General features: G+C 35.3%; 1 protein-coding gene and 2 long non-coding RNA genes across 4 annotated transcripts; 2 read left to right on the top strand and 1 right to left on the bottom strand.

Moving 5' to 3' along the window:
• Positions 1–1,260: 1,260 nt before the first annotated feature.
• Positions 1,261–25,732, bottom strand: nkpd1 (NTPase, KAP family P-loop domain containing 1). Of its 2 annotated transcripts, none has more exons than XM_065241023.1 (5): positions 25,634–25,732; positions 8,836–8,902; positions 8,137–8,271; positions 3,818–5,583; positions 1,261–2,403 (listed from the first exon to the last, which is right to left on the bottom strand). In XM_065241023.1, exons 2-5 carry the CDS (start codon positions 8,849–8,851, stop codon positions 2,143–2,145), a joined length of 2,178 nt encoding a protein of 725 aa, XP_065097095.1. In that variant the 5' UTR covers positions 8,852–8,902; positions 25,634–25,732; the 3' UTR covers positions 1,261–2,142. The 2 variants fall into 2 exon arrangements, with proteins under 2 accessions (XP_065097095.1, XP_065097096.1); XM_065241024.2 differs by lacking the exon at positions 25,634–25,732 and adding an exon at positions 9,244–9,390.
• LOC135719402 (uncharacterized) lies at positions 14,130–14,949 on the top strand. The gene is made up of 4 exons (XR_010521079.2): positions 14,130–14,185; positions 14,335–14,395; positions 14,547–14,608; positions 14,771–14,949. It is a non-coding gene; the product is annotated as an uncharacterized lncRNA (long non-coding RNA).
• LOC135719403 (uncharacterized) lies at positions 18,380–21,742 on the top strand. The gene is made up of 5 exons (XR_010521081.2): positions 18,380–18,439; positions 18,703–18,774; positions 19,355–19,405; positions 19,763–19,916; positions 20,207–21,742. It is a non-coding gene; the product is annotated as an uncharacterized lncRNA (long non-coding RNA).
• Positions 25,733–26,352: the final 620 nt, after the last annotated feature.

Below are 26,352 nucleotides of genomic sequence, written 5' to 3'. Positions count from 1 at the left end.
GGGGGCACCTGCCAGCAAACAAAGGTAATGCAATACTTTGAGATAAGTGTGAGAGTTTGGCTTCATGGTTTTTATATTTACAATATGGTGTAAATGAAAGAAAACAATTTTTTCCTTAAAGCGCACATATGGTCCGATTCATGATTTCCTTTGGTGTGTAAGTGTGTATTAGTACATGTTAATGATATGCAAAAGGTACATAACCCAAAGTAAACGATGACGCGAGTTTGAACGTAAATCTTGGATTGTACAGGATTGTAGGCAACAGTTTACTTCCTGGGATTGGTGATGTAGACAAGAGCAACATTATCATCATTCCTCCCGCTTTGACTCACAGCCTGTAAGTTAACTCCTGTTAGCATTGCATTTTGAGTGCATCTTTCAAACATGGTAAGGAGCGTCACATTTCCAGCTGGCGTCAGAGATAGTCAGACCAATCACAACATACAGATTAGCTGGCCAATCAGGGGACACAAAGCTTTTCATATCGAGGAGTTTTATACAAAATCAATGCGTTTAAGGAAAGCAGGATATCTGGGGCTACGAAAATATACTGTATGTAGAAAATAATGTGTTTTTTTTACCATAAACCACGCAAACACATTGTATTATACCAAATATACAAAAACGTTGTATTTTTAGCAATGAAATAGGTGCACTGTAAATTCAGTATTCACTCAAAAAATATGTTGGGTTTAATTAAAGCAACACCAAAGAGTTTTTTTTTACCTTAAAATAACGTTTCCAAAAAGGTTTCAGTCGTTCATCCACTCGAAACAGGGTGAACGGCACTTTCAAATTTGCTTTGCGGCCCGCTTTCGGCCAAAACCGCACTAAATAATTTTCCAACCATCAGGTCGCGGTCCTGTAGTTCGAGTGGAAACTACAAAAACTTGCTTTACAGCAGACCTACAATCCAATCAGAGCCAGCTTTGTTGCAGTAGGCTAAATTATTTACGACTGTGGTAATGGACAATTGCGCTTCCAACCTTTAGGGAGAGCAAAGAGCAAAAACTCTTTAGTGTTGCTTTAAAAGTATTATGTCAACAGGTTCCACACAATTTGTTTAAGTTAACTCAACAAAACAATAATTTAGTTCATTTTACAAAAAAAATAAGTAAACTTAACAAACCTTAGCAGAGTCAACAAGCAACAATTGAGTTAATTGAACATGAAAATTTGAATAATGCCATTTTATAAACTCCACCCCTTTAATAAGTTCATAACACTAAATTAATCAATCAAAGTGCAGCTGCTCAATACCACTCATCATATAGACCTTTTTTAATCACAGTTTATCAAACATATAACAAACATATTTGAAATGCAATGTTACATTTCATACCGTTGGTTTGTTTGTTTTGTTCTAAAACATATCAGAAGTTCATTTACTTATACTTGGTCATTTATTACTCACTTACCCTTACCCCGTAGCATCTAATGGTGCTACACTTCTGCAAGAGTGTACAACAATTCTGCCAGAACAACAATTACCCACACTGCAAAATTCTCTTAAATACTTTTATGAAACAATGTTATGTTGGCTGAACAAATAATTTTTAAGTAAAGCTTTCAAGACACACTTTTTGTTCAATGAACTAGAGTAAGTTCAAACTTGTTAAATATATTTTTTAAGTAAAATTGGCAAAATTGAAAGTTATTTTTTGTGTAAAATATTAAAAATATTAAAATTATACAAATCAAATATAAATTCTCATATTTCTATTTCATGAATAGCTCAGACAAAAAAAGCTGATTTTAGAAAGTCTGTCTTAATGACACCAAAATATCTCTTTTGTGGTATCATTGCGAAAAAAATCCTTATCGGGACCTTATATGTATTCATATAGAAATGACAGTCAGTAATTGTTACATTTTAAAATACTGAAAATGTTTTAGCGATCATACAATTTATATTTCCTATATAAAGAAATAAATCTTAAAAATTTGCAGAAGTGTTCCACATACATTTCACAAATATTTTCTTCTTTCAAACGTCATCATTCCCTGGATATGATTCACTGGTGTACATTTACAGTCTTGTGCATGCCTAGCCATAGGAAAATTATATTGCCGTAGGGATTCGGCATTGTTTCCTGAAACATTCTTAGTGCAATGAATGCACCGATGCACACCTCAAGGTCACTTATATTCTATGCTGGTCCTGCGTCCACATGAACACATGACCACTTCAGGGCGTGTGGCTTTTGAAGACTGTGCCAGATCTGTTCGTCTAGAAGGCATGACCCCGAGGAAATGAATTTTAAAATTTGTCCATTCACCAAGAGTCATTTGCAGGACCTGCCTGAGGTCTCTGGGGTCATTGAAGAGGATTGTTTGACCATCTAAGGAATTCTCCCTCACTCTTGTGATGTATTTCTCTGAAAAGCTGAGTCGTAACAGCTATAAAAGAACAAATGTTTAAAATTATAATCATGCTTATGTTATATGTACATTTATTGTATGTACACTACACATTAAGGTGGTCCTTATTTTTCAACTTTTAAAAGTTCATGCTCTCACCCCACCAATATTTTTGAATTAATAATAAATAAAAAAATTGGCAACATTTGTTCAATATTAATTAATATTTAGAGGTTGCTCAAGACCTTTGAAGTTTAACACATTCGCATATTATATGATACTTTGTACTAACATGTATAATTGTTTAATAATAAATACTTATGGCAGCAATGGACTTATTTGACCATGCTCCATGCAATTAAAACTTCTGTTTTAGTTTTGATATGTCTTTCAAAGCAAGAAAGCTTTAATGTGAATAAAGCACAATAGACAATATACACATTGGCTGAAGCAACATGAAGCAAGTCCGCTATATGGTTACTCAGAACAGGAGAGACTGAAATAACTGAAACAAAGTTACCCTCCAAAAAGTTTTATGTGTGTTGTGCGTTTAAATGGTTCAGTTTTTGCAAAAATATGTGATTTCGGAAATATTCAAAGGCTTTGAGCAACCTCTAGATATTCTAGGAACAATTCAGAATTTTACACAGTGTGTTTTTATTGATATCCAAACACATTTACGGGATGAGAGTTGAACATTTAAAAAAAATTATAATAATTTGACCCATCTACTACACATAGATCAAAAGAATCAGTTTAGTGCTGGGCAAAGATTAATCATGATTAATTGCATACAAAATAAAAGTTAATGTTTGCATAATATATGTGTGTGTGCTTTGTGCATATATATATATATATATATATATATATATATATATATATATATATATAATATAGAATATATTAACATATAAATAAACAAATACTACATACATACATACATACATATAAACATTTAAATGTTTCTTTAATACATACATGAATGAATGTGTGTGTATTTATATATACATAATAATTACACACAGCACACACTTATATACTAAGCTAAAAATCACTTTTATTGTGTATGCGATTAATCTTTGCCCATCACTATCACAATATGTAACACTGGACTACATAAGTCATAAGTAGCATGGCTATACTTCCAGCAGTAGTCAAAAATGCATTGTATGTATTCAGTTTTATGCCAAAAATCATTGGGATATTAAGTTATTTAGTCAATTTCCTACTGTAAATATATATATATATATATATATAAAAATATCAATAGTAATATGTGTTGCTAAAAACTTTAAAGATTTTCTCAATATTTTGATTTTTTTGCACCCTCATATTCCAGATTTTTTATATAGTTGTATCTCAGCCAAATATTGTCCAGGGTCACATATTTCATATACGTATTGTGAAAAACTACACAAATATTTATTCTATTATAGCAATTGAGATGACAAACCTCTTCACAAACATCTTCCGTTTTCATGCTAATGACTTTTTTTGCGGCAAGTGAGTTGAACACATTTCTTCTCGCTCTTTTCAATTCATGGCTCCCGCGTATCTTGGCCAGCTCATTCTTGATGGAATAGTTTAAGTTCACAGTACAAAGCACAAACCTTTTCACCTCCCCTATGGTGAACTTGAAGTCTTTCTTAAGGAACTTCTCAAAAAGTTCAGGGTCCCAGTCTCTTTCCAAAAAGTTCTCAGCCTCATGTCCTTGCAGGTAGAGTTCAAGACTGTGTTCATTAAACACATCCCATAATGCTTTGGCGTCATCGGTCGCACAGATCGTTTCGTTTTGTCCATCTATCTCGGCTCTCTGTTGGTCATCTTCTACACACTGAAGAATCCAGCTTAGTCTGCAAGGCCAGCGGTCTGCCAAAACCACCCATGCAGCGATCATCTTAGTAGGTGGAAGCTCCAATTTCAGAGTCTCCATAATAATAATCGTTACACGAATGGAGTTAATCACTCTTCTCATGGACATAGTGTCACCAGATAAATATGTTTTAAGCTTGCTGGAAAGGATGTCTTGAAATGCAGAGTCAATAGTTTTAGCCACTTCTACTTGACTAAGTTCTGCTGCTGGGTACGTAACATTTTTTTCTTTCAAAAGGAAGACTTGATCTTCTTCATTATGATCAGATTTACTAGTAGACTCATCTACTACAGAGACTGAGGTTCTGGGAGGTCCTAGAGACGATGTATCGGTGTCTTCACGGATCTCGGATTGACCACGAACAATGTTCTGAAAGACCCTGCATTTTGATGCATCACACAGTGGAGGCACGGTAAAGGGCAGTGTGATTATTCGGTCTAGAAAGTCATACGCTGAATTTGTTTTGCCAGAACAATTCTCGGCCAGGTCCACCTGCCTAACCAGCACTTCTGGGTCAACGGCGAGCAGAGAAATAAAGGGACTCTCTTCGTCAGATAAAAGTATGTTGATAGCATCCAAAACTCCTACGATTTTCTTTGGCGTGCACCGATCCAAATTGGTGATCTCCAATACCACTCTGATCTTTCTCCTCTCGAAGAGCTCCATGAAGTGAACGAAACAGCTCAACAGTCTCATCTCTTTACGAACCTCATGCATCAATCCCAGCTGCTCACTAACCTTTTGGTTGTCCAGCCCTTGTCTTACTTTAAGGTCCTGGTTGATGATGAGGTTCTTCAGTAACAAGAATATGAACTTTATGGCCCCAGCTACAGGAACGCCAAGTATAGTAATAGCAAAGCTTTCCATTACTGGTTTACCCATGTGTTCTGAAAATCCATATATGATAAGACAGACCACAATGACAATTGTTCCGACGAATCCCATCAGTATTACCGCCCAAATGGGAATACAGCACAACTTTTTGCTCCTCCATTCTTTTAGAGAGTCCTCAATCTTTTTTCTCGGCGAATCCTTTTCTTCATTGTATTGCGCAATCCTAAAAAGACTCAGCTGGAGCTTACCGAAGTTATTCTGAAAAGACGTGAACAATTGCATAACCAGTCCAGCCCACAGCATGTCACTGCCAGCAAAATGCCAGGCACTGAACCTCACAAATATGTACCGAATATTCTTCCGGTTCTGATTCTGCTCTGTCCACACAGGTCGATAGAAGAGGAGATGCAGGATGAGAGACAGCAGGTCACATATGGAGGGTTTAACTGAGCGAGGCTTTTTTTCCTTTGTGTTCTTCTGTTCTCTTCTTTGGGCCTCTAGATTCATATGGACTAAAAAAAATAAGGATACAGAATATAAGCATATTATGTCAAGTGATAATTTACGCACAATTCTTTAATTAAGACTACTGTATGTTTTATATACTGATAATCTGACCATTTTGTTTTAACATATCGATTTTAAAATTTGAATTATATCAGACTCTACACATAAATATCAAATGAACTAAAAATCATATTATATACAAACATTTTATGCTTTTTTGTAAATACTGCTATAAAACATCCAAGTCGCTGTTGTATGACCAGGACTAGAATATATCAATGCACTTCTATATAGCTCAAGTGGTAAAGCATAGCACTAGCAAAGTCAAGGTCATGTGTTCAATTTTTTACACTTATATAAGCAATAAGGTACAGGAGGCTATGCTGTATCGTAGAATTAGTCATCATGGCTGAAGGGTGTCCATGCAACCCCTTCAGCAGTGACTTGTTCATGATACAGCACTAGCCTCAAGTACTATTCAAGCCAAACGATATGTATCACTGCAGCTTTTGTGAAGTTAAATCACTAAAATCCTTTTTTTTTTCAGCTGAAAAAACTATTCCTTGACCAACTGCGAAAACCAACATATTTTTTACATAGCTTTACGTTGCTAAGGGTGCTGCACAGTGATACACACAATTGTTGGGTGCAGCGTTCATAGGTGTGTTATATTATTAAAAAAATTATATAATGTATAATATACTTCCGGGTTTTATAAGTTGGGTAAAAGCGCCACCTGGTGGATAATAGCGTAAATACGGATTGCCGGAAAAAATTGTCATTGGCAGGGACGCATTTTCTCTTAATTGGCGAGTTAATGTGACCCTTCGTAGTTTTTCAACCTTCCTAATATATTTTTAAGACCCTTGTGATGATACATCAACTTAAAACAGGTTGAATGGCATGTCTACCATAGCCTGATGGGGTCTGTATCGCTTTTACTCGTATTTTTAAACTTGGGGTTTCGGGTAGTAACCCGAGCACAAAAAGAACAAATCTTCGACTGCTTCGTCACTTCCCCAGCTTTCTCAAATTCGGACGTGAGAGCGCAACTATTTATTTTTCTGATGTTTTGTCATGGCTGAAGCAGCAACTAAGAAAAAAAAAAAAAGGTTTTAGTGGAAGAGACCAGAAAGAGAAAACGGGAGAGTGACAAAATAAAAGAAAGGACGAGGATCAATATTGGGCCAGCGTTCGCTCGCTGGCATGAACTAAAGGAGACTAGTAAGTAATGTCATATTGCTTGCATATATAAGTCCCTGACTTGGGGTTTCGGGTAGTGACCCGAGCACAAAAAGAACAAATATTCGACTGCTTTACGACATACGTCACTTCCCCAGCTTTATCAAATTCGGACGTGAGAGCGCAACTATTTATTTTTCTGATGTTTTCTCATGGCTGAAGCAGCAACTAAGAAAAAAAAAACAAGGTTTTGGTGGAAGAGACCAGAAAGAGAAAACGGGAGAGTGACAAAATAAAAGAAAGGACGAGGATCAATATTGGGCCAGCGTTCGCTCGCTGGCATGAACTAAAGGAGACTAGTAAGTAATGTCATATTGCTTGCATATATAAGTCCTGACTGGCGCCCAAAAACATATTTTTTTAAAGGTGAATTTTGCTGGAGGCTACTTGTGTAATGTAGAGAGAGACTTATATCACGTGACACTGTGGGGACGTAGTAGTGTCATGGACCTACAACATGGGCGACCCCGGTTCAAATCCCTTTTAAGGCAATTTTTTTATATAAACTTTAACCAAGCGACCACTGTTACATCTGGCTTGTTAACGTGAGCTATGCGATCTTTTGGCATTTGAAAAAAATAAAACCTATGAAATTATATTATATGACATTCTGGAAGGCACACCGCAGACTTTGTAACCTAAAGAGTTGTCTTCTTTTCCTTTGCGACAGTGCTGCGGTGCTTGTGGCCTCTAGGGGCGCTAGACGTGAAAAATACATGTCTAGCGCCGCCTAATGGCCAAAAAGTTCCGCAGTGTGCCTTTAACTAGTCAATGGTGGGGAAAGAGTTAAGATGTGTTTCGATCAATCGGAGACAAGTTCACATCTACACCTAGTGTTTTAATCTGTCTCTTTTGTCCACTTTTGAACACTTCTGTCCTGACTACTTCAAAGGGATGATCTATGGATGGAGAGTCGTTAAAACACGAGCGGGAGAAATGACGGGTTTAAAAGGATAGATATTTTAAGGAATGTTTGTAACTAAACCGATCAGAGGCCCCATTGACTTCCATAGTAAGAAAAAAGAATACTATGGAAGTCAATGGGCCCTCATCAGTTTGGTTACAAACATCTCTCAAAATATCTTCGCTTGTGTACAAAGAAATTGATTCAATAGGTGGTCTTTTGTGGCTGCTTGAACAATTTCAACCACATGAGCGTCTACACCAAAAAGCAATCCAATCAAATTATTTTTTTCACTACCTCTGAATGCGGTCGAAAGTGGACGAGCTCAAAACATTTCACAAATCCATCTTAATACCAGAGATAAACAGCCTCAGATTGAGAACCTGATGATAAAATGTAGACATGCGCTCACCCTCGATTTTTTTGAGAACCATGTTGATCCTGTTGTGACATTCTGAATACAAGCCCACGGTGAGAGGAGATGAGACCTTCGTGAGGGTTTTTGATAATGCGTAAGCATATACATTATCAGAGGGGATATCTGTCACTTAAAAGAAATAAACATAAACATCATATACCTGTATACTGATCTTCATTGATATCATTTAAAATTAACTTGCATTTGAGGTTTCAGAAAATTAAGTACCAATGCACATAACATTTACAGCCACAACTTAAGGTATCCTTTTAGCCAATGTTTGTTTTCAGGGTGAGACCAACCAATGCAGGTGTGTTTATTCATGACCCAATAAAAAGGCCATTATAAACCCATATACACCTAATCACTGAGCTATAAATGCAGTAAATGTGCAGAAGACAATTTTTATGAGTTTATCTATAAGGGCAAAGACCACGTTTTACTCAAACAGAAAGAATAATGGATTTGAACTTAATAATAGGTTTCGGCCCATTGCTGTACAGCTCAATTTGAAGCATTTTGTACCACTGGCATATTCTATAACCATTGATTTTGTTTTTCATTTTAAAGCCAGCGCTTTATAATTGGTCTAGCTTTGTTTGTGAAGTAGCTGTGTGTTTTTTTTTTAATAGTTGTACTCAAGAACGCTTAAGTATTCTTTAGTTTGTCATTTCTTTTGTGTAGCACTCATACCCTTTTCGATTGCCATTAGTTCTGTATTTTTCTGTCCTTGGAAAACAAGTTTCTTCCACCAGCCTTCCTAAAAGTGAAACCACAACAGACAGCAATTACAATGAGAAATATTATCGCTATATAAATGACGTTATGCACGGACACTTATATCATGCTGTCTTTATTAATCCGAAAAATACAGAGGCGATACAATTTACAAAAGAATAACAATGTTATAGTCAATTTAGTATGTGATTACCACAAATGCAATGCGTTCAGTAATAGCATAACATATCGATTTATATTCAGACGAAAGATTTCTCCCTAACAGTTCATGTTGTTTTGTAGAAATGAAGCCACAAGGCATGCATAGCTCTTGTTAAATCTCTTACTATGAATAATATGATAATGAGGAAGAGAACGTCTCACCTTTCGCAAGCAGATTTAACAAGCAATCCTTCAGGCACAGTTTACAACTAAATTGCCGGTAGACTAAAATTCCCTCTCTATTTTAAGAGCTATTTAATGTAGACAGATAGACGGAGGGGAAAATGTTTTTGGATTACAAAAACAGAAACACTGAGAAGTTAAGTGGTAGTCAGAGAGAGAGAGAGAAAGAGAGACTGTTGTGTGTAAACATTAACTTATGAGAAATGAACATTGGGCGAGTTCAAGTCGAACTTTGGACTAGGCGTAAAACAATGTACTCTCAGTTTTCTTATATTTAAACTGCTCAAATTTCTTTAAACTCACATATTTATGACATTAATGTTGTTTATTTGATTATAGCTATAAGAAACTGTGTGCGAGTGATCCTTCTTGATGTCAAGGAAACGTTTATTACCTTTTCTAATATATAAAGAGCCTGTGGAGATGCCTCTGGTAACCTGGCTTGAGTCTGATGTTATTTGCAGCTCATATACACTTATATGAGGCTATATCAAGATATACAAGTTCACAATATTTTGCCAAATAAATGCATTAGATATTAGATTGATAAGCACTGTATTACGATTATTATTTAATGCAGACCCACGTTTATCATTTCAATGCTATTCTTTTATAACACTCAAATGATAACATTTCTTCTGCGTATTGTAGAAGAAATTCCTTCAGCGTGATGCAATAGAGAAACATAAAATATAATAAAACAAAATAACGTTTTCCCACGAAGGAGCATTTTTATTTGTTTGTACTTGAAGAAACATCTGTCATAGTTGTCCGAGTCCAAGATACAAAGAGAACAGGAAAAAATTTTAGCTCAGCAAAAACTAAACATGATTATATGCATCTACAATAAAAAACAAAAAAAGCAAAACAGATTAAAAACAAGGTTCAGTGACAGCACCAAGCAATTTTAGAATAAATAACAATAATCACACAGGTAATACATTCACAATCACATTTTCATCTCCGCTCCGAGCATCTCTGGTTTTGGTGTTCCTCTTTTTAAACCGCATGCATTTTCAAATTCAACTTCAAATGTATGAATTTAGATATATTAGCATTTTGAAAGCCTTTTTCATCAGAAACTTTTAGGTCCAAATAAGCAACTCGGATGCAAAATGAGATCATGATATTAACCGTATGCTCTCGTCATATTATACGTTAATTAAATACTTTCACTTCAAATCTGCTTAATCCTAGCCTCAAGCCATAGAAATATCGGTTTGTTGGCAGAATCCATTAAATACTAATTTACAAGAAAACATGTCAAATGCACTCTTCAAATGCCTCAATCTCGCTCACTGCAGCTCTATCAGATACAAGGGCTGGGACGATTAATAATGCAAATGCGCATTTTATCAATCAATGAATTTTAATGAATTACGGTGAAATGCCGACACATCCAAATCCCAGAGGGCGCTCTCGTGCAGAAACTCCATTTGTACCGCAGAAGTAGCCATTACAAACGGTATTCCAGGAAAGGTCTATAGACGGTTTCAGCAGTAACAACATAAACAAGCAGCTGTCGTGGTCCGCACGTAACTTCCGGTAAACTCCGCTAAGAATAAATAACAACAAAGTACCTTAAACGTAGTTTATTTATATAAAAAGCAAAAAAACAACACATAGATTACCTAGGAAACCAAAACATTTTTTTTTATTTTCGACGAGGCATTTGTTCAAGAGATCAGTATAGCAACTTGTCAGACCATTAAAAAAAAACAAAACCGGAAGTAAGGTTCGGATCCAGACGTGTATCACATGCGTCCGATGAAACCGTCTATGAGCATATTTATATCTGGCCCAGTCTCACGAAATAACATTACTATAGTCACGTAAATTTTCATGATCGTATCACGAATTTCTGTTTGTGTGTCATTGTCACGTATTGTTTACTTAACTGTTTTGTCCTGTTTTCTTACCATTTTCGCCGGGTATAGGGTTAGATTTATATAAAATGACATCCTTACCCAAACCCAACTCTAACCCTAACCCCAGGCAACAATGGTTTAAAAATCAGAAACATAAAAAACTGATTTTTTTATAAACCAATCCTTAAAGTGACATCCTAACACAAACACTAAATCTAAACCTAAACCGAAGCGACAAGGTTTGAGAATAGATAAAAGCAGTTGAGTAACCAATATGTGACAATGACACAAACAAAAATTTGTGATACGATCACGAAAAAACGCAGAAATTTATGACAGTATCACGAAAAAGGATAAAAAAATAACGTGAGGTACGTAATTTCGTGAGACTTTGTGGCTATATCACTGTTCTTAAAATTGTTTTATGTATTTTCATGCTAATAAAGAATATTTTGAATAATTTTGTTGCTTTTTAAATGCACGTTATAAACGACTAAGACTCATAATGATTTTAGATTGATAAGGACTTCCTAGTGACCAAAACGCTGTAGTACACGCATGAGCTGTGCATGAAACACAGAATCGGAGCCTTGCGATTCAAAACCGATTTTTAATGGGAAACGTGATTAATCAAAGCCCTATCCAAAACTTTACAACATGCCTAAATTTATAATAAAAATGCATTGACTAGTACTTCTTTAGAAGATAATAACAGTTGTCTGAGCTGATGGTGTAGGGCAGTAGGGCAGATGCACTTTCGCTGACCCGAGTTCGAATCCCAGCTTGAGATCCTTTACCAATCCCGTACCCCTCTTTTTAGGGCTGGGACGATAAATCATGCGGTTCTGTTTGCTATGCTTCTCAATGAATTATGGGTAAATGCCACTACATCCAAATGCAGAGGGTGCTCTCGCGCAGGAACACAATAGACGCTGCAGAAGAAGTACCATTTACATACGCAGCTCCACGATATGCCTATAAACATATTTATATAGCTGTTCATCAAACAGGTATTCTCATGATAATAAAGAATATATATACTGATCATGTTTGACGAGTGCTGCTTTTTCAAATGCACGTTATAAACGACTCAAACTCATAATGATTTTAGATCGATAAGATTCCTATTGATCAAAGAGCCATAATACATAAAAGAGCTGTGCATATCGCCTTTGCAATTCAGAATCAATAATCGTCCCAGCCCTACACTGTTAGATGTCGCTGTAAATTTAGCAGCACTGTACTGTAAAAATCCACAGTACTATACTGTATGTGTACATTACAGTAAAGTACTGCAGTTCATAGTGATTTCTGGGTAAATTTGTTTGAGCGGGAAAATTTTACAGTATATTTTGGTCTTGATGTAACCTTGCTGTAGCCATTGCTGTAATGTGCCAGGTGTACCAGCAATAATCAGAGAAAGTGCGCACGAGTCAAATCACACAGAGGGAGAGAGAGCACAACTCCTGGCTGCAGCTGAAGGAGGAGGACGATTGATTTCTGTCAGTCCGGTGAGTTTGGTATATTTTCGGTTTCATGAAAACTAAATTTTTAGTAGAAGATTTTGGCAATAGTTTGTCATATTGTTTTAAACGTGCAATGAGAGAGAAAATGGTCACCAACAAAGTTTTAATCTCCCTTAGAAAGTAAGCTAACATTACACAGATGCCTACCGCTGCTTTAACTCGCTTTACACCTTTATAAATGAATATAGGGTTGTTTTAACTAAATTATGACGGTTTTGGTGAGTTTATATTTGTTGAAAGTGTGGTAACAATGAAACTATTTCTAACAAAATCGACAAAGACCACCCGCCAGCGCGGTCTTGCGGTCCCAGCATATGATCGTTTATCTCGGTGTTTTATCTGTTCAGTTAGCGGTAGAGAGAAGTATTAAGTTCGACTTGGCAAGGCTGACTCGTAGATTAACGTTAGCTGTGCACGTGAAAAAGCACAGTTTCATATTCACATTAATCTGTATTTGCGTCTTTTTCAAATATGAAAAGTTGGATATAAGAATATCAACATAAACAGACAGGACTCGACACGCCGTAAACTTAATATTCAACACAGACCGTAGTAATCAACTCCTCAACAGAAGTGAAACCAAGAAACCTCATATTTAACTGGATATATGCATTGCAGTTGTAACTGCGGCCAAATATCGTTCAGACCTGGGCTCATCTTATTATCAGATGATTGCTGCGCGCTTATTGTTATCATTACGGTATATTAGCAAAACCAAAGCATATTTTCTTTAAAGCGTTTTACACGCCCAATAAGTTGTCCGATACATTTTGTATGGCATATTATTTCCACCACTTCAGATGTATTACATGCAATATAAGTTTCCAAAACACCTCAAATCAATGCACAAAAGGAGGATGGGCTCCGCATTTACGTAATAGCATGACAGGTACCTTCTTCTCGTCTGTCATCTGATCCTTCATCTCTGGATGTAAAATAGTCCATTATAACATCGTGTAGGACACTGGCATCAACAGGATTGCTCAAATTGCGGCGATCATGTTAATCCTTAAAGTGAGCAACTTTGTAAAAAAAAAACTTTGCGTGAAATAGTGTGTTACACCGCCGCCTGTCCGGGTGAAACATTAAAGAGGCAGGCTTGTTACCTTGTCACTATAAATCGCTATTTCCTCACTAAATATATTTTCAGAGATTTTCTGTAGACAAGATGTTAGAATAATAATTTTATAAAAACCCAATTCTGACAAAAGTTACATTTGACTTATTTAGTTACTTTTCTGAAAATCTTATTCCACTGGTATGCATCATATTAAACAAAATGCTTTCAATGTCAGCCAGTAACACATCATATCTTTTTTTACAGCTCTAACGTTACAGTTTGCTCCACTTTGCTCTCTGGTTTATATGTTTTCTGTAAGTATTGACCACATTTATATATAACCATAGACTGTAAAAAAGTCTACTTATTTCTATGGCTAACAGATTTTGTAACATTTGTATTTTTTACAGCCTTACCATTGCTTGTAAGCTGGATTGAGTAAGATGGATCATCTTTAAAGGAACCAGGCAAGTACATGATGTACAGTTACACGTTACTAGTCATGTATTTTTTCGACTGCAATATTAAATGCTTTTACGTCACATGTAAAAGTACACAGGAATGTGGCTGATCACTTTTTATTTGTAGTTTACATGAGTGTCCTTGCACTTTTCAGGAGTTAAGGCAGATGTGGAGGCACACGGGTGACACCAGACACACACCAAGCACATTGTTCGGTAAGTTTACACTTTACCACTACAGTTTCTTTAAATACCCATGTATACACTCATACATAATTCCCACACGCAACACTGTCACACGACCACACACACCCACACAGAATAAAATATTGTATCCAAATCAGTAACAATTGTACTTTCTGTTCAGGACATTCAATCATGACATGATCCATGTGGATGCTGTCCATTGAGGAAAGAGTTTGTTCAGAGGTAAGTGAATCTTCTGTATTTTAATGTAATTAGGTGTGGAACATTAGAATAAAAGCAAAAGGTTTCAGAATAGGGGTAAATTCAGGGCTGAGTTTAGGTGTTTTTTAAGAATCTTTTTCTATCTTATATTTGTTGACTTAAAGTTTGTGATATTTCTAACAGGTTTCTGGACAGAATTAATCCCAAAGATGGGAAAAAGTGCACATCCACACAAGGAGCAAGCAAAAAGACAAGGAACTTGGTGCAGAGAAAAGCTGTGGCCATTAACCCCCATGTGAACAGCTTCATGCAGTCCCTGATAGAGTTTGAATGGGCGACTTCAATCTAAAGGCCAGTGTCAGTCTGCCACAGTTTAATGCATTTATTTTTAGTGTTCAATAAAATTCAAATAGAATATTTAAAACTATGGGCCAGTGTTCTTTTTAACACAGTTAAATGTTACCTTTTAGTTGATGATGGACTTAAAACTTCAAACTATGGAACAGTGTTCTATTTGCCACAGTGAAATGTTACCTTTTAGTCGATGATGGACTTTAAACTGAAAACTTCAAACTATGGACCAGTGTTCTATTTGCCAGAGTTAAATATATTACAGCAGGGGCCTCCAAACTTGTTTATACTTTATAATATTTTATTTTATTTTACTTGTTTATTATTGTTTATCTTGTTTTAAATGATTGTTTCAATTACATGTTTTTTTAATAAAATTTTTGATATAAACATTGCTTGGATTGCCTTTTAATTCATAATGTCATGTCAAGGATAGCATTTTTTTACTATATTAATAACTATAGATTTAAACCTAAATATCTAGCTATAATACATTATTGTATTAACTGTAATAAGTAATAAATAGTATTTATGGGTCAATATAGACATTACAGTAAATTACTGTAAAAATAGGCTATTATTGTAAAATTACAGTACAGTACTGCTTTGTAACTATACGGTACTAGTTTGTGTACTGTAAAACTGGATTACAGTACAGTACTGTAGAACCAAAATACAGTAACTTACTGGCAACCGTGCTGCCAGTACCGTACTGTAAAAATACAGGGAAATCGTTAACAGTGTACATCTCTCCACCCTGTACTTTCCTGTCCTTTTTCCTTACATACTGTCTATCAAAAAGCAAAAATGGACCAAATAATAATAAAAGAAGATAACACTTATTCTTTAATGATTTTCTCAAAGTCCCTTTTCATTGGAGGAGGTGCTGGCTATCATCCTTTTGTAGAGAGAATGCAGAGTCTTTATATCTCATTCCTAAATTAGATTCCCTGGGCTAAATTAAGTGTGATAATTGGAATTACAGCAACTCCCAAATGTTTCCCATAGGATTAATTACAACTGCCCGTACAATCTATCCTGCCTCGCATCTGCTGTGTAAGACACAGAGGAAATCCTTGTATGGGTCATCCTGTTTTCTCATAGGCAGCCCTCTTCAACAGTACTTTCAGTATACGCAGAAAAAATGCAGGCTTATGATAAGATGATCAAAGAAGCTTGGGGGCTGTTACGTAAAATACGAATAAATGAAAAATCAAATGAATGAATGATTGAAAAATAGCTGCGCCAACCCAAAATCTGTGCCGCGTTCTTATTCATCAGACTGTTCATATTGGACTTTTTGTTACAAATAGTGAAATACTCTCTTTACACGGTTTAGGTTTTAATCATAGGTTTACCACAATGTAGATCACGCTAAAATAAGGCCATCCATCATCTAAGACAATGAGATTGCAGTTTCCATCATAGCTTTCCTCAGTAATTGCCACAACATTACAAAATTAAGGCTTTACGGCTCTTTATTCTGCCTTGTTCTGCCTCGTGACTCTCAATTATAGCCTGAAATGAGACCCTATAACTTTAATAAAGTTTTCTTTCTTTTCCTGAATGATGCTTCTCCTGGTTTCCACAATTTCAGCATGGAAGTAATGGTAAACTTTTAACGCTGAACTGTGCACAGCGAAGTGGGACAAATGAGAATGCATTCAAATAAAAATCTTTCCAGAAGGATGGATGAACTGATGCTGACTTATTTACACTTTTGTTTAGAAACAATGTGCACAGAAAAGTTTGCCAAAATTAGCAGTACCTCAATAACAGAGTATAGCGGCTTGGAACACGGTGTGACGAATGAACTGATAAAGTGCTCTCTTTACATAAGAAGAGGAGATATTGTTGTACATACAGTGGTGTTGAAAGGTCCTCGAAAGTTATTTTTTTATAGGTCTCATTTTATTTAATAAAAGCATGCACTTGACCTGGCACTTAACATGTTTTCACATGTCATCACAGCATGATTTTACAACAGGATCTCAAAGAGCAATTTATGTGCTTCAATGAAAACGAAGAAAGGTGACCTTTCAGTAACCTTTTATAAAAAAACATTTTATCGTGGTCATTGCTTATTTAATTATTACAAAAAAATGCTTCTTTAAAAGGAAATCTTTAAAAAAGAAAATTTTGTCATGATTTAAGTTAGTCACCCTGAAGTTGTTTCAAACCTGTATAATTTCTTTGTTCTGTTGAACACAAATTCTGAAGTTTTGAAAAATTTTAATAACCAAATATAACTTGGGCACCATTCACTTCCATAGTAGCCTATTATTTTTTCCTACTATGAAAGTCAATGGTGCCCCAGATCTGCTTGGTTACAAACATCCTTCAAAATGTCTTTCTTTGTATTCTGCAGAACAAATTAATTCATACAAGTTTGGAACAACATGAGATTGGGTAAATTAAACAAATTTTTTTTTTTTTTTTTGCTAAACTATTTCTTATGCTACGTACAAACCAAACGCGGGGCATCGCGTTACTCGTAGATTACTAGTTGAATATTTTCAATTTCGGCGAAGACGCGTTTGAGGCGAATAGCATCACCCATATCGCGTAATTCGCATCGCCCCACACGAAAACGCGTTTGATTGCGTCTTTGCATTGACTTTGTATGTAATCAATTGGCGCAAATCGTTGAACTCGCGTCTGGTGTGAACCCACAGTTAAGCAAATGTCCTAAAATAAATAATACATGCAAAAAATATTACTTTCATATCAAAGAAAAAAGGCCCAATTTGGAAATACCAAAAGCCTACCCTTCAATTAATATGATGGCTGTGAATTAGGGATGCATAACGATTCATCGCGATTAATCTATAGCAGAATAAAAGTTTTTGTTTACATCACATATGTGTGTGAACTGTGTATAATAATTATGTATATATAAATATGCACACATGCATGTACAATTTTAAGAAAGAATATAAATATGAAGTATTTATATATAATATCAATTATACATAAATATAATTAAGCAATATCGCTCGAGTAGGAGTGTGATATAGCTCTATATCATCATGGCTGTGATTAGGCCAGAGGCACGAGGCCGTAGGCCGAGTGCCGGAGGCAATCACAGCCGTGATGATATAGAGCTATATCACACGACTCCGAGAGCGATATTGCTTTTATACAACAGTTCGACGGCACACGTTTGAAAAACGAAAACTAAAAAACAACAACGGAGTTATTTTAAAAGCCTCTTTGTTTGAGAACTACTTCTTCCGCCACGGATTTGAGGGCGGCCAGAATGACAGGTAAAACTTTCGGCTGCTTTGAAGCTCATAAGAGACACCCCTCGCTGCAGACTGTAGCGCGGTGACATCACGTACTGACGTCAGGTATGTTCTACGTATCGTATGTCTTTAATGCGCATGTACAAAATATTTCACTTTAATCAGTAGATGGCGGTAATGCGCCTAAAAGTTTAATGCCAACCTTAATAATACAGCGAAGAAGGAGTTTTTCTCGAAAGGGATTAATTCGATTGCGGTAAATCGATTACATAAAATAAATATTTATGCTTTATGTTTGCTTTTAGTTGTTATTAAACATTATTTCTGTTCAAAATTGTACATTCGAACTTGTTTGCTTATAAAACTCATTGTGTTTCTTCTCCCTAGTGGTTTCATGTTGAGGAATTGAGTTTCCCTATATTTATGAAAGAAAATTTACGTTCATGTGATGGGTAAAACCTGTTTATGTGAGATATACAAAAAGCAAACCTTTAATTGATTGCATATGTGATTTTCTAGATGCATGTTTCTGGATTCTGGAAGGCGTAACTTACAGAAAAACAATCACCAAGTACAGTCCAGCTAAGCCAGGTTAGTTATTTTTTGCATAACTGTTTTTTTAGGACTTAAAAAGAGAGACACATAATATTTTAGTGTTATTTTCCAGAGTTGTATAGTACTTAAGTAATTTTACTTTCTACATAAAAGTAAATTTTTAATTATTAATATTTTATTAGTGTTTTTCTTTGGAAAACATACATTCCAAAACATATTATCGTGATTTTTACTCCACTACATTTCATAATTTCAAGTTTTTGGTTTACATTTAAGTACGTAAAACATCTAGTAATTTTTTGTACTTTTAAGTAAAAATTATTTTCGTACTTTTACTCAAGAAAGTAAAAGTACACAATTTTTATGTAATCAGGCATTAAATAAATTTTAATATGCGATATAAAAGGAATACACAGTATGATTCTATGCTTTAGAATGGTGTGAACATTTTTTAGTAAAGAAAAGTAAATTTTCCCTACACAAACACTTTGATAAAGCACAGATGCTTGGAAAATGTAACTAAAATACTTAAGTATTATACACCTCTGTTATTTTCTAACTAATACATGCCTTAAAGGACCAGAGAATGAATTGATGCCATCTGTTTGAACCACAGTGCTCAGTACGAAGGCTTCCTTGAGGACTGCTTCAGGATGTAAAAGTAACAGTAAGTAACAGCAAGCATACATCTATATTTTTACCTTTTACCCTTTACCCATGCAGTGATGTACAGTAGTATGTGTACTATTAAATATGCCCTTGAATGTTAAAAGATTTTAAAATATTTTTCTTTGAATATTAAAAGATTGTTAATGCTAGTCTTTCGGTTGTGAAGGATCTTCTTGAACCACAGGTAATGCTGATTACCTTGATTAAGTATTGAATTGGTTCACTTTTATTTATTTTATTTATTTATATATATACTTGATAACTTGACCAAGGTATAAACTGTCAATCTATCTGTTTCTCTTTTTATTGTCTAATGTAGTTGCATTTTAAACTGACTGTTGGCTATTTTTGACAGATGTCACCTGAGATCCTGTGGCAGATCCTGATGGGAGTAGTCAAGGTTGATGGCGATGTGGCTGTCTTGAGGCTTGCACTCAAATGCTAGATGTTTAGGGACATTGTCAGTGAGCCCAAATTTAAAGAACAGGCTCACTTTTTGTGGCTTGACAGTAAGTTCTTTAAATCCTTAATAATGTGGAGTACTCTAAAAATTATTTAAGAAAACTCTTTGTCTGTCTACATTTTTATTCTCTGGTAGACTGTATTGCCTTCAAAACCTTTCAACTTTCAGCTAGAAAAGTACCCTGAACTTAAAATTGTATTAAGGATATCTTTGTTTAGCATGTGTAAAGCAATCTCATTTAAAATGTTTTCCTTATATGACTATGTTAACATGATATGTTAATGCCGTTCTTTATAATAATTGAATATGGTTTGATCTGTATTTTGTCTAAATTAGGTCATGAGAACTGGATTGTGTTCTACAGACAACAGTTTCGGATGCCCTACTGTCTGACTCAATGCTTCCACTGTGGAGAAATCTTTAAAGACTGTCCACCTGGCAATGTTGGGGAAAAAATATTTACACAAGTTACATAATAATATACGAGCATATATTTGACATGACTTTAATTCTCCTATTCATTAAAACTTATAAGTATACAAGTATAGGTTTTGTCTTTATTTCACTTGATACTTGATGCTAGTATTGCATCCCTAAGTTGATGTTTCGAATTAAAGTGCAGTTCACCTCACAGATCTTTCATATTCTAATGCTAAACAGGCTCTTTAATAGGACTTAGGTCAGATGATGATGGGGGTCACACATTGTTTGATTTCTTTCTTATTTTAATAATTAAAATAGTCAGTGATGCTTTTTGCAGTATGGGATGGCAGTCAAAATCATTACTCTGCCACTTCTCCCTAATGTTACAGTCTTGTTTGAACATAGTGGCTATTCACCAATAATCCAGAATGACATTCATCTATACTATTTAGTGTATTTTTGCATGTCAATAAATAAAACTGTTTAAAAATGTCTCTGTGTATTCTTATCTCACATCAAATGTATTATTTTTTCAAGTTTTGGTTTGGGGAGGGGTAGAAATACAGTTTTATGCACTGAAGGATCCTGTATCAAGAGGTTCTTGGGATTCCAGAGACACCACCAGGTTTAAGTACATGTTTGCTTCTTAACTGTGTTTTTTAATGATGCCTTTTTCTAATATTTTCCTAAAAATATATTTTAAAAAGCCTTATAGTCAAACCTTTCTGTACTGTGAATCACTCGTGAATCTTATAATAGTTCAATGATTTCTGTTTAGGTCCACCAAATATAAATTGTTATACGAAATAATTTGGTTTTTTTTTTTTTTTTTACGAATGCACACTTTTTTATAACCATATTGTATGAGGACCACAACTTGTTCTATAATATGGAACAGCATGTTTTTCAAAGTATTAAAAGATCTTGACATTTTTACTTCATTTAAATATAACAGCATCCACACTGTCATATAACTGTTGAGGGTGAAATACAATTTGAAAACTTACTGGCTGTATTGGAAAAATAAACAAAAATTGCATGTGCATAATCATTTGGAACGCAGTGTATTATATATCATTTCATGTGTCGTGTTTATAAAACGAAGCAACATTGTGTTATCATGGCGATTTTTATGTGTTTTCCAAAATAAAGGATGAGGAGACTGAAAACATACTGTACTTTACCATAAATGTCTAACTTTCTTTGAAGGCAAATATGCCCCAAAATATAAAACCCATAAAAGAACCCTATAGGTGTCATTAATGTTCACTGTTCCGGTATACAAAATAGAGTTTGCTCTGTACACACGCGTTTAAAAAAAAGTAACTTCAAAATACAACCGATAATGCTGAGTTTGCTCTGTAATTCCCTATAATTGTTTTTATGCGTCTCAGAGGCGTGTCACACGTCGTAAAAGGACATGAATATTAAAGACATACCATGCGTCACTCTGCGCATGCGCACCGAAGACATACGTGACGTCAGTACGTGATGTCACCGCGCTACAGTCTGCAGCGAGGACTACTTGGCTCATAACAACTCAATGGACGGAAAAGCCGTTTCTTTATATTACCGTTTCTTGGTCACAAAGTGTAGTTTTAAGATTAGTTTAGTCGAGAATGTATATGTATTATATTTAAATCTGCAGTCGATTAGTAAAGATAGCGCCTGTTTGAACGAGTGCTTACTGAGATTCGGTACGAATGAGAACCAAAGCATGAGCGGACGTGAGTGTTCACTCGCCCCGCTGACCACCGCCCTCTCTGGGCTACATCTCTGACAGAGATACCCTGGCTCTCATGTTGGCCTTGTTTGTTTATGATCGTCAAAATGAGATCAAATCAGCAGTATGTGGTGTCATGATCAAACGATTACTTGTTTTTTATTCATATTTAGTGTCTTTTGTGTAGTTATTGTTTTGGCGCGAGGTAAAAGCTAATAAAACTATACTTGTATAACGTTACTATTGCTTTCTCATTTATTCTTAACGCGATACGAGCACTCGATTATTATTATTAAACTTTGTTCTTGTCAGTACTATACAAAACTGTTTTTTATAAGTGTCAGAGAGATGTTTTTGCATGCTGCTTATAAATATACCAGTGGCGATATCTCATAACATGTTTTAATAGTCACATCACGATAAAGTAAATGATCAATGTCCACATTTAAAAGCTGCGGTGCTTACCTGCAGTTCCACGGTGTTTTCGCGTTCTGATAAAAGATATAGCTCCAGAAAAAAACGAGTGTTTATATTCCTCTTTCCAAGTGTTAATCGTCCACACGATGTGACAAGACATTTCTCCCATTAACTTTAACGTAACATCCAAGAGCGCTGATCTTTGACAGAATAATTACTTCCGATTGGGGATTCACAGACTGATTTATGAGCTAGTAAACTAATGAGACACACGGAGAGTGATTCAAAACAGCGCATCTGTGTTTTTCCATTCAGAGATGAGCCTGCTTAGGACCTCCATTCACTAGGTGGCGGAATGATACGAAAGGTGATGCGGTTACAGTGCCGTTATCAGCACAATATCGCATAGCTCTTAGCCAATCAGATTCGAGAACCAGAAAGAACTGTTGTATAAAAAGGTATATACACACGTAAACATTTATTAAATATATACATACATGTGTGTGCATCTATCTTTACAAAGTTATTACACACACACACACACACACACACACACACACACACACACACACACACACACACACACACACACACACACACACACACACACACACACACACACACACACACACACACACACACACACACACACACACGATGTAAACAAAAACTTTAATTCTGCTATAGATTAATGGCGATTAATCATTATGCATAAATTAAAATAAGATTTCAAATCTACAAGTCTACACAACTAGAAATAGTTTGCACACAAATTTTGCTTTCATTTTGTTTATTGTCATCTAAAAATATATAATTCTTGAAACTTGTGTTCCTAAATTAACTTTTTAATGTTCATTCATTTCTTTGTGAAATAAGTCACAGTCTTCAAAGACATCAGAGCTTCCGGCATTTTAAATATCACTAAATGCTTCTGACTCAATAATGTGTGGTTAAAGAACCGAAATATTTGTCCTTAAGTCATGCTGACCCCTGTTGATATTACTGCAATGGAATTGTTACTACCTTTCAGTCCACGTTTCTTGAACAATGCTGCCCTCATCTGTATGTATTGTGGTATTACATTGTTAACTGATGTTGCACTTTCAAAATACATTCTTTCAAACTAATCCAAAACTTAGTTTCCGTTAGCCAAGGTTTGACGAAAAACAAGCTAGAACAAAAAAAAACTGATTGGGATTATAATCAGAATTATTTTAATCAGATTATAAACAGAATTTAAACCAGGTGATAATCCTAAATTAGTTACCGTTTCTCTGCTTTGCAAAAAGGGTAACAGAATGAGTAAAATGTCCCCAATGGGTACGCAGTGTAAATAAATGTTGATATTAGCCTAACATATGCCTAATACACTAAAAACCCTGTATAACATTTGATTTGCATAATTAAAAATCAGGATTTTCACCAGCTGTCAATCAGCGAGCAATTTATAATCATCACATTAATGACACTGATAAGATTTCTGCTTAAGCAAACTAATTTTGAAAATTAATTCACTAAGCAACAGGGAGCTCGTGCTTCAGCCAATGCGGTTTCAAGTGGTTTGTTAGCAGTGGGAACTGAATGTGTTGATGGATTTACACTCCCTTGAGCCTGAAGTCAGCAAGTGATGTACGTTAAAATGCTGGTCTTTTTTTGGTTTTGGGTGACTGATACTATTAGCATGCATAAAAAAACTCAATTGCATTTTTATATAATGCATTTTACAGAGACTTATGTTATTGTGATGCTTTTTAATAAATTTCAGATTACCTAAAGCTTAACTTTAGTATTAAATACATATGCTGATTGTTTTATATTTGCATGTAATGCAATGCTTTGCTGAAAGAAGTACAATTTTGTATGGAGGTCGCATTGTTTTCTTGCCTGGAGGAAAAACATACTGCAGGTCAGTTGTGTTGTTTACTGGCCATGGCCATATGAGCATATGACATCTCCAGGGCACACAGCTTTGGATCTGGTTCTGCTAGACTAGGTCGGCTATGAGGCAGGAGATGAATTTTAAAAGTCAGCCGAGGGTCATTTGTAGGATCTGCCCGATGTTTACTACAGTAAATAAGATTGTTCCACAAGTTGCCCTCACTGTTTTAGCATATTCCCCTAGGCAGCCCCGACTCAAGACCATGAAAAAAAACTATTTTGTTTAAAATGACAACCGAGAAAGACCAGCTTACAAATATCTTATGTTTTTATGTCCATTACAGTATTTGCTTGGAGGGAGACATTTACAATCTGTGACTCCTCCAGATTTAGTATAGCCTACAGTAAAATACACACATCACATACGGCTGTCCAGGAATTTTCAATGGATTTCCATTAAAATGTATTTTTGGCCCCTCGAAGGTATGTGATTACTCACATTTGGAGCTTTTGAGCTTACAAGTTGGTTTGGGGATCATTTTTGATTCCACATTTTAATCAAATAATAAATTATTGTGCATGGTTATAGTTCTTTGAAAAGTTAACTTCGTTTTGCACACCTACCTAATAGAATACATACATGTAATAATATCAATTCATAATCATATAATAATGTTAAAATAATATTAAAACTAATTTACACATGCATATAAACATTGACCTCTGTTCACGCTTCTATTGGAGTTATACATCAAATCGCAGTTGTTATTCGGTCCAAATGCTTCTAGCATCGGGATTTTATAAATTTCATATCAAAATAACATTGATAAACGCAAAGTTATATTTTATTTAGCTTTATAGCTACAAACGTTATGTTGACTCGCTCACTGTAACTATGCCAACGCACGACCCTGAAGACGGTGACGTCAGCGAAACGGACCAGGTACAACAGCTCATTTTTGTGAATATGCGATTCTTTTTTTGATGAAGAGATTTGTTGGTTTCTCTTTAATCAGTTTTAGTCCCGGCTTTAAATTGTTTTCTGGCTGTTGTCCCAACTTCTCGAAAAGCTTCTAACTTTCCCACGTAGAAATATGTGCGCATGAACGCCACGTATCAACACTTATCTATACATTTATAAATGCCGGTTATGATATCCAATCTCAACATAAATCTCTATATTTATAAACAGGTTTGTTTACTTACTATCTTGTCATGCAATGTTTATTTTATTTTTCACTTAACGCCCACATGCAACCTCCTTTCTGAATGGCTGAGGTGATTGTCAAAGAGATAGTTCAGTCAGAAATAAAAAAGCTCACCCCAGCGTTGTTTCGTTTAAATCCTGTGATTGTTCTCCATACAGAAGGTTAAAAAAACAATGTTGAAAGTCATTACATCACGCCATGTTTGAATTCTAGGCGGGAACAAATGCAGATGACACACCCACAATCACCTTTACCTGTTTTGTGTGACGTTCATTCCCCTATATGGTAGTAAAGGCTGCAGCCTTCCTAGGTCGCATATGTAGGCTGCATACGTCATCAAGGCATATTTCAAAATATTAACATTTATAAAGTTGACTTTCATTGTAAGTTCATGGTAAATTGTTGTAATATGCTTATGACTTGTAATGCTTAGTTAACTTTAGGCTTGATGACGTATGCAGCCTGCATATGCCCCCCCCCGAAGATTGATGGCCAACCTGTTCAGACCTGTGGTCTGAAGTTGTGGGTTTGAAAGGGGGCTTATTTATGTCAGCTGTTAAGCAGATCTAAGTGAAATTCTGTATATGATTATCTTTTTTTTTTACAAACGTTTAAATATCGTAGATCACAGTGATCATTTTGAGAAAGGGCGATGTTTCTTATTTTTTAAGACTTCAAGATTCGACTTTATACTATGCTAGCCTATACATTACAGCAAAACATATACTGGTGCGGTGCCTTTTGGTAACATGGACAAAAGAACAGCAGTACTATCTGCAGGTTTCATCTTTTTAACTTTTATTTTTCAAAGAATTTATATAATAATTTCTCAG

This window comes from Paramisgurnus dabryanus, chromosome 14 (genome assembly GCF_030506205.2).
Source record: "Paramisgurnus dabryanus chromosome 14, PD_genome_1.1, whole genome shotgun sequence".
NCBI lineage: Eukaryota > Metazoa > Chordata > Actinopteri > Cypriniformes > Cobitidae > Paramisgurnus > Paramisgurnus dabryanus.
The sequence above is the reverse complement of the archived record's forward strand: the minus strand, read 5'-3'. Positions and strand labels throughout refer to the sequence as shown.

Coding starts and splice junctions, on each gene's coding strand:
- nkpd1 (XM_065241023.1), bottom strand. Junction 5,584..8,136: donor GGTTCTCAAAAAAATCGAGG/GTGAGCGCATGT, acceptor TATTTTTTTTAG/TCCATATGAATCTAGAGGCC. Junction 2,404..3,817: donor CGGAAGATGTTTGTGAAGAG/GTTTGTCATCTC, acceptor GTTCTTTTATAG/CTGTTACGACTCAGCTTTTC.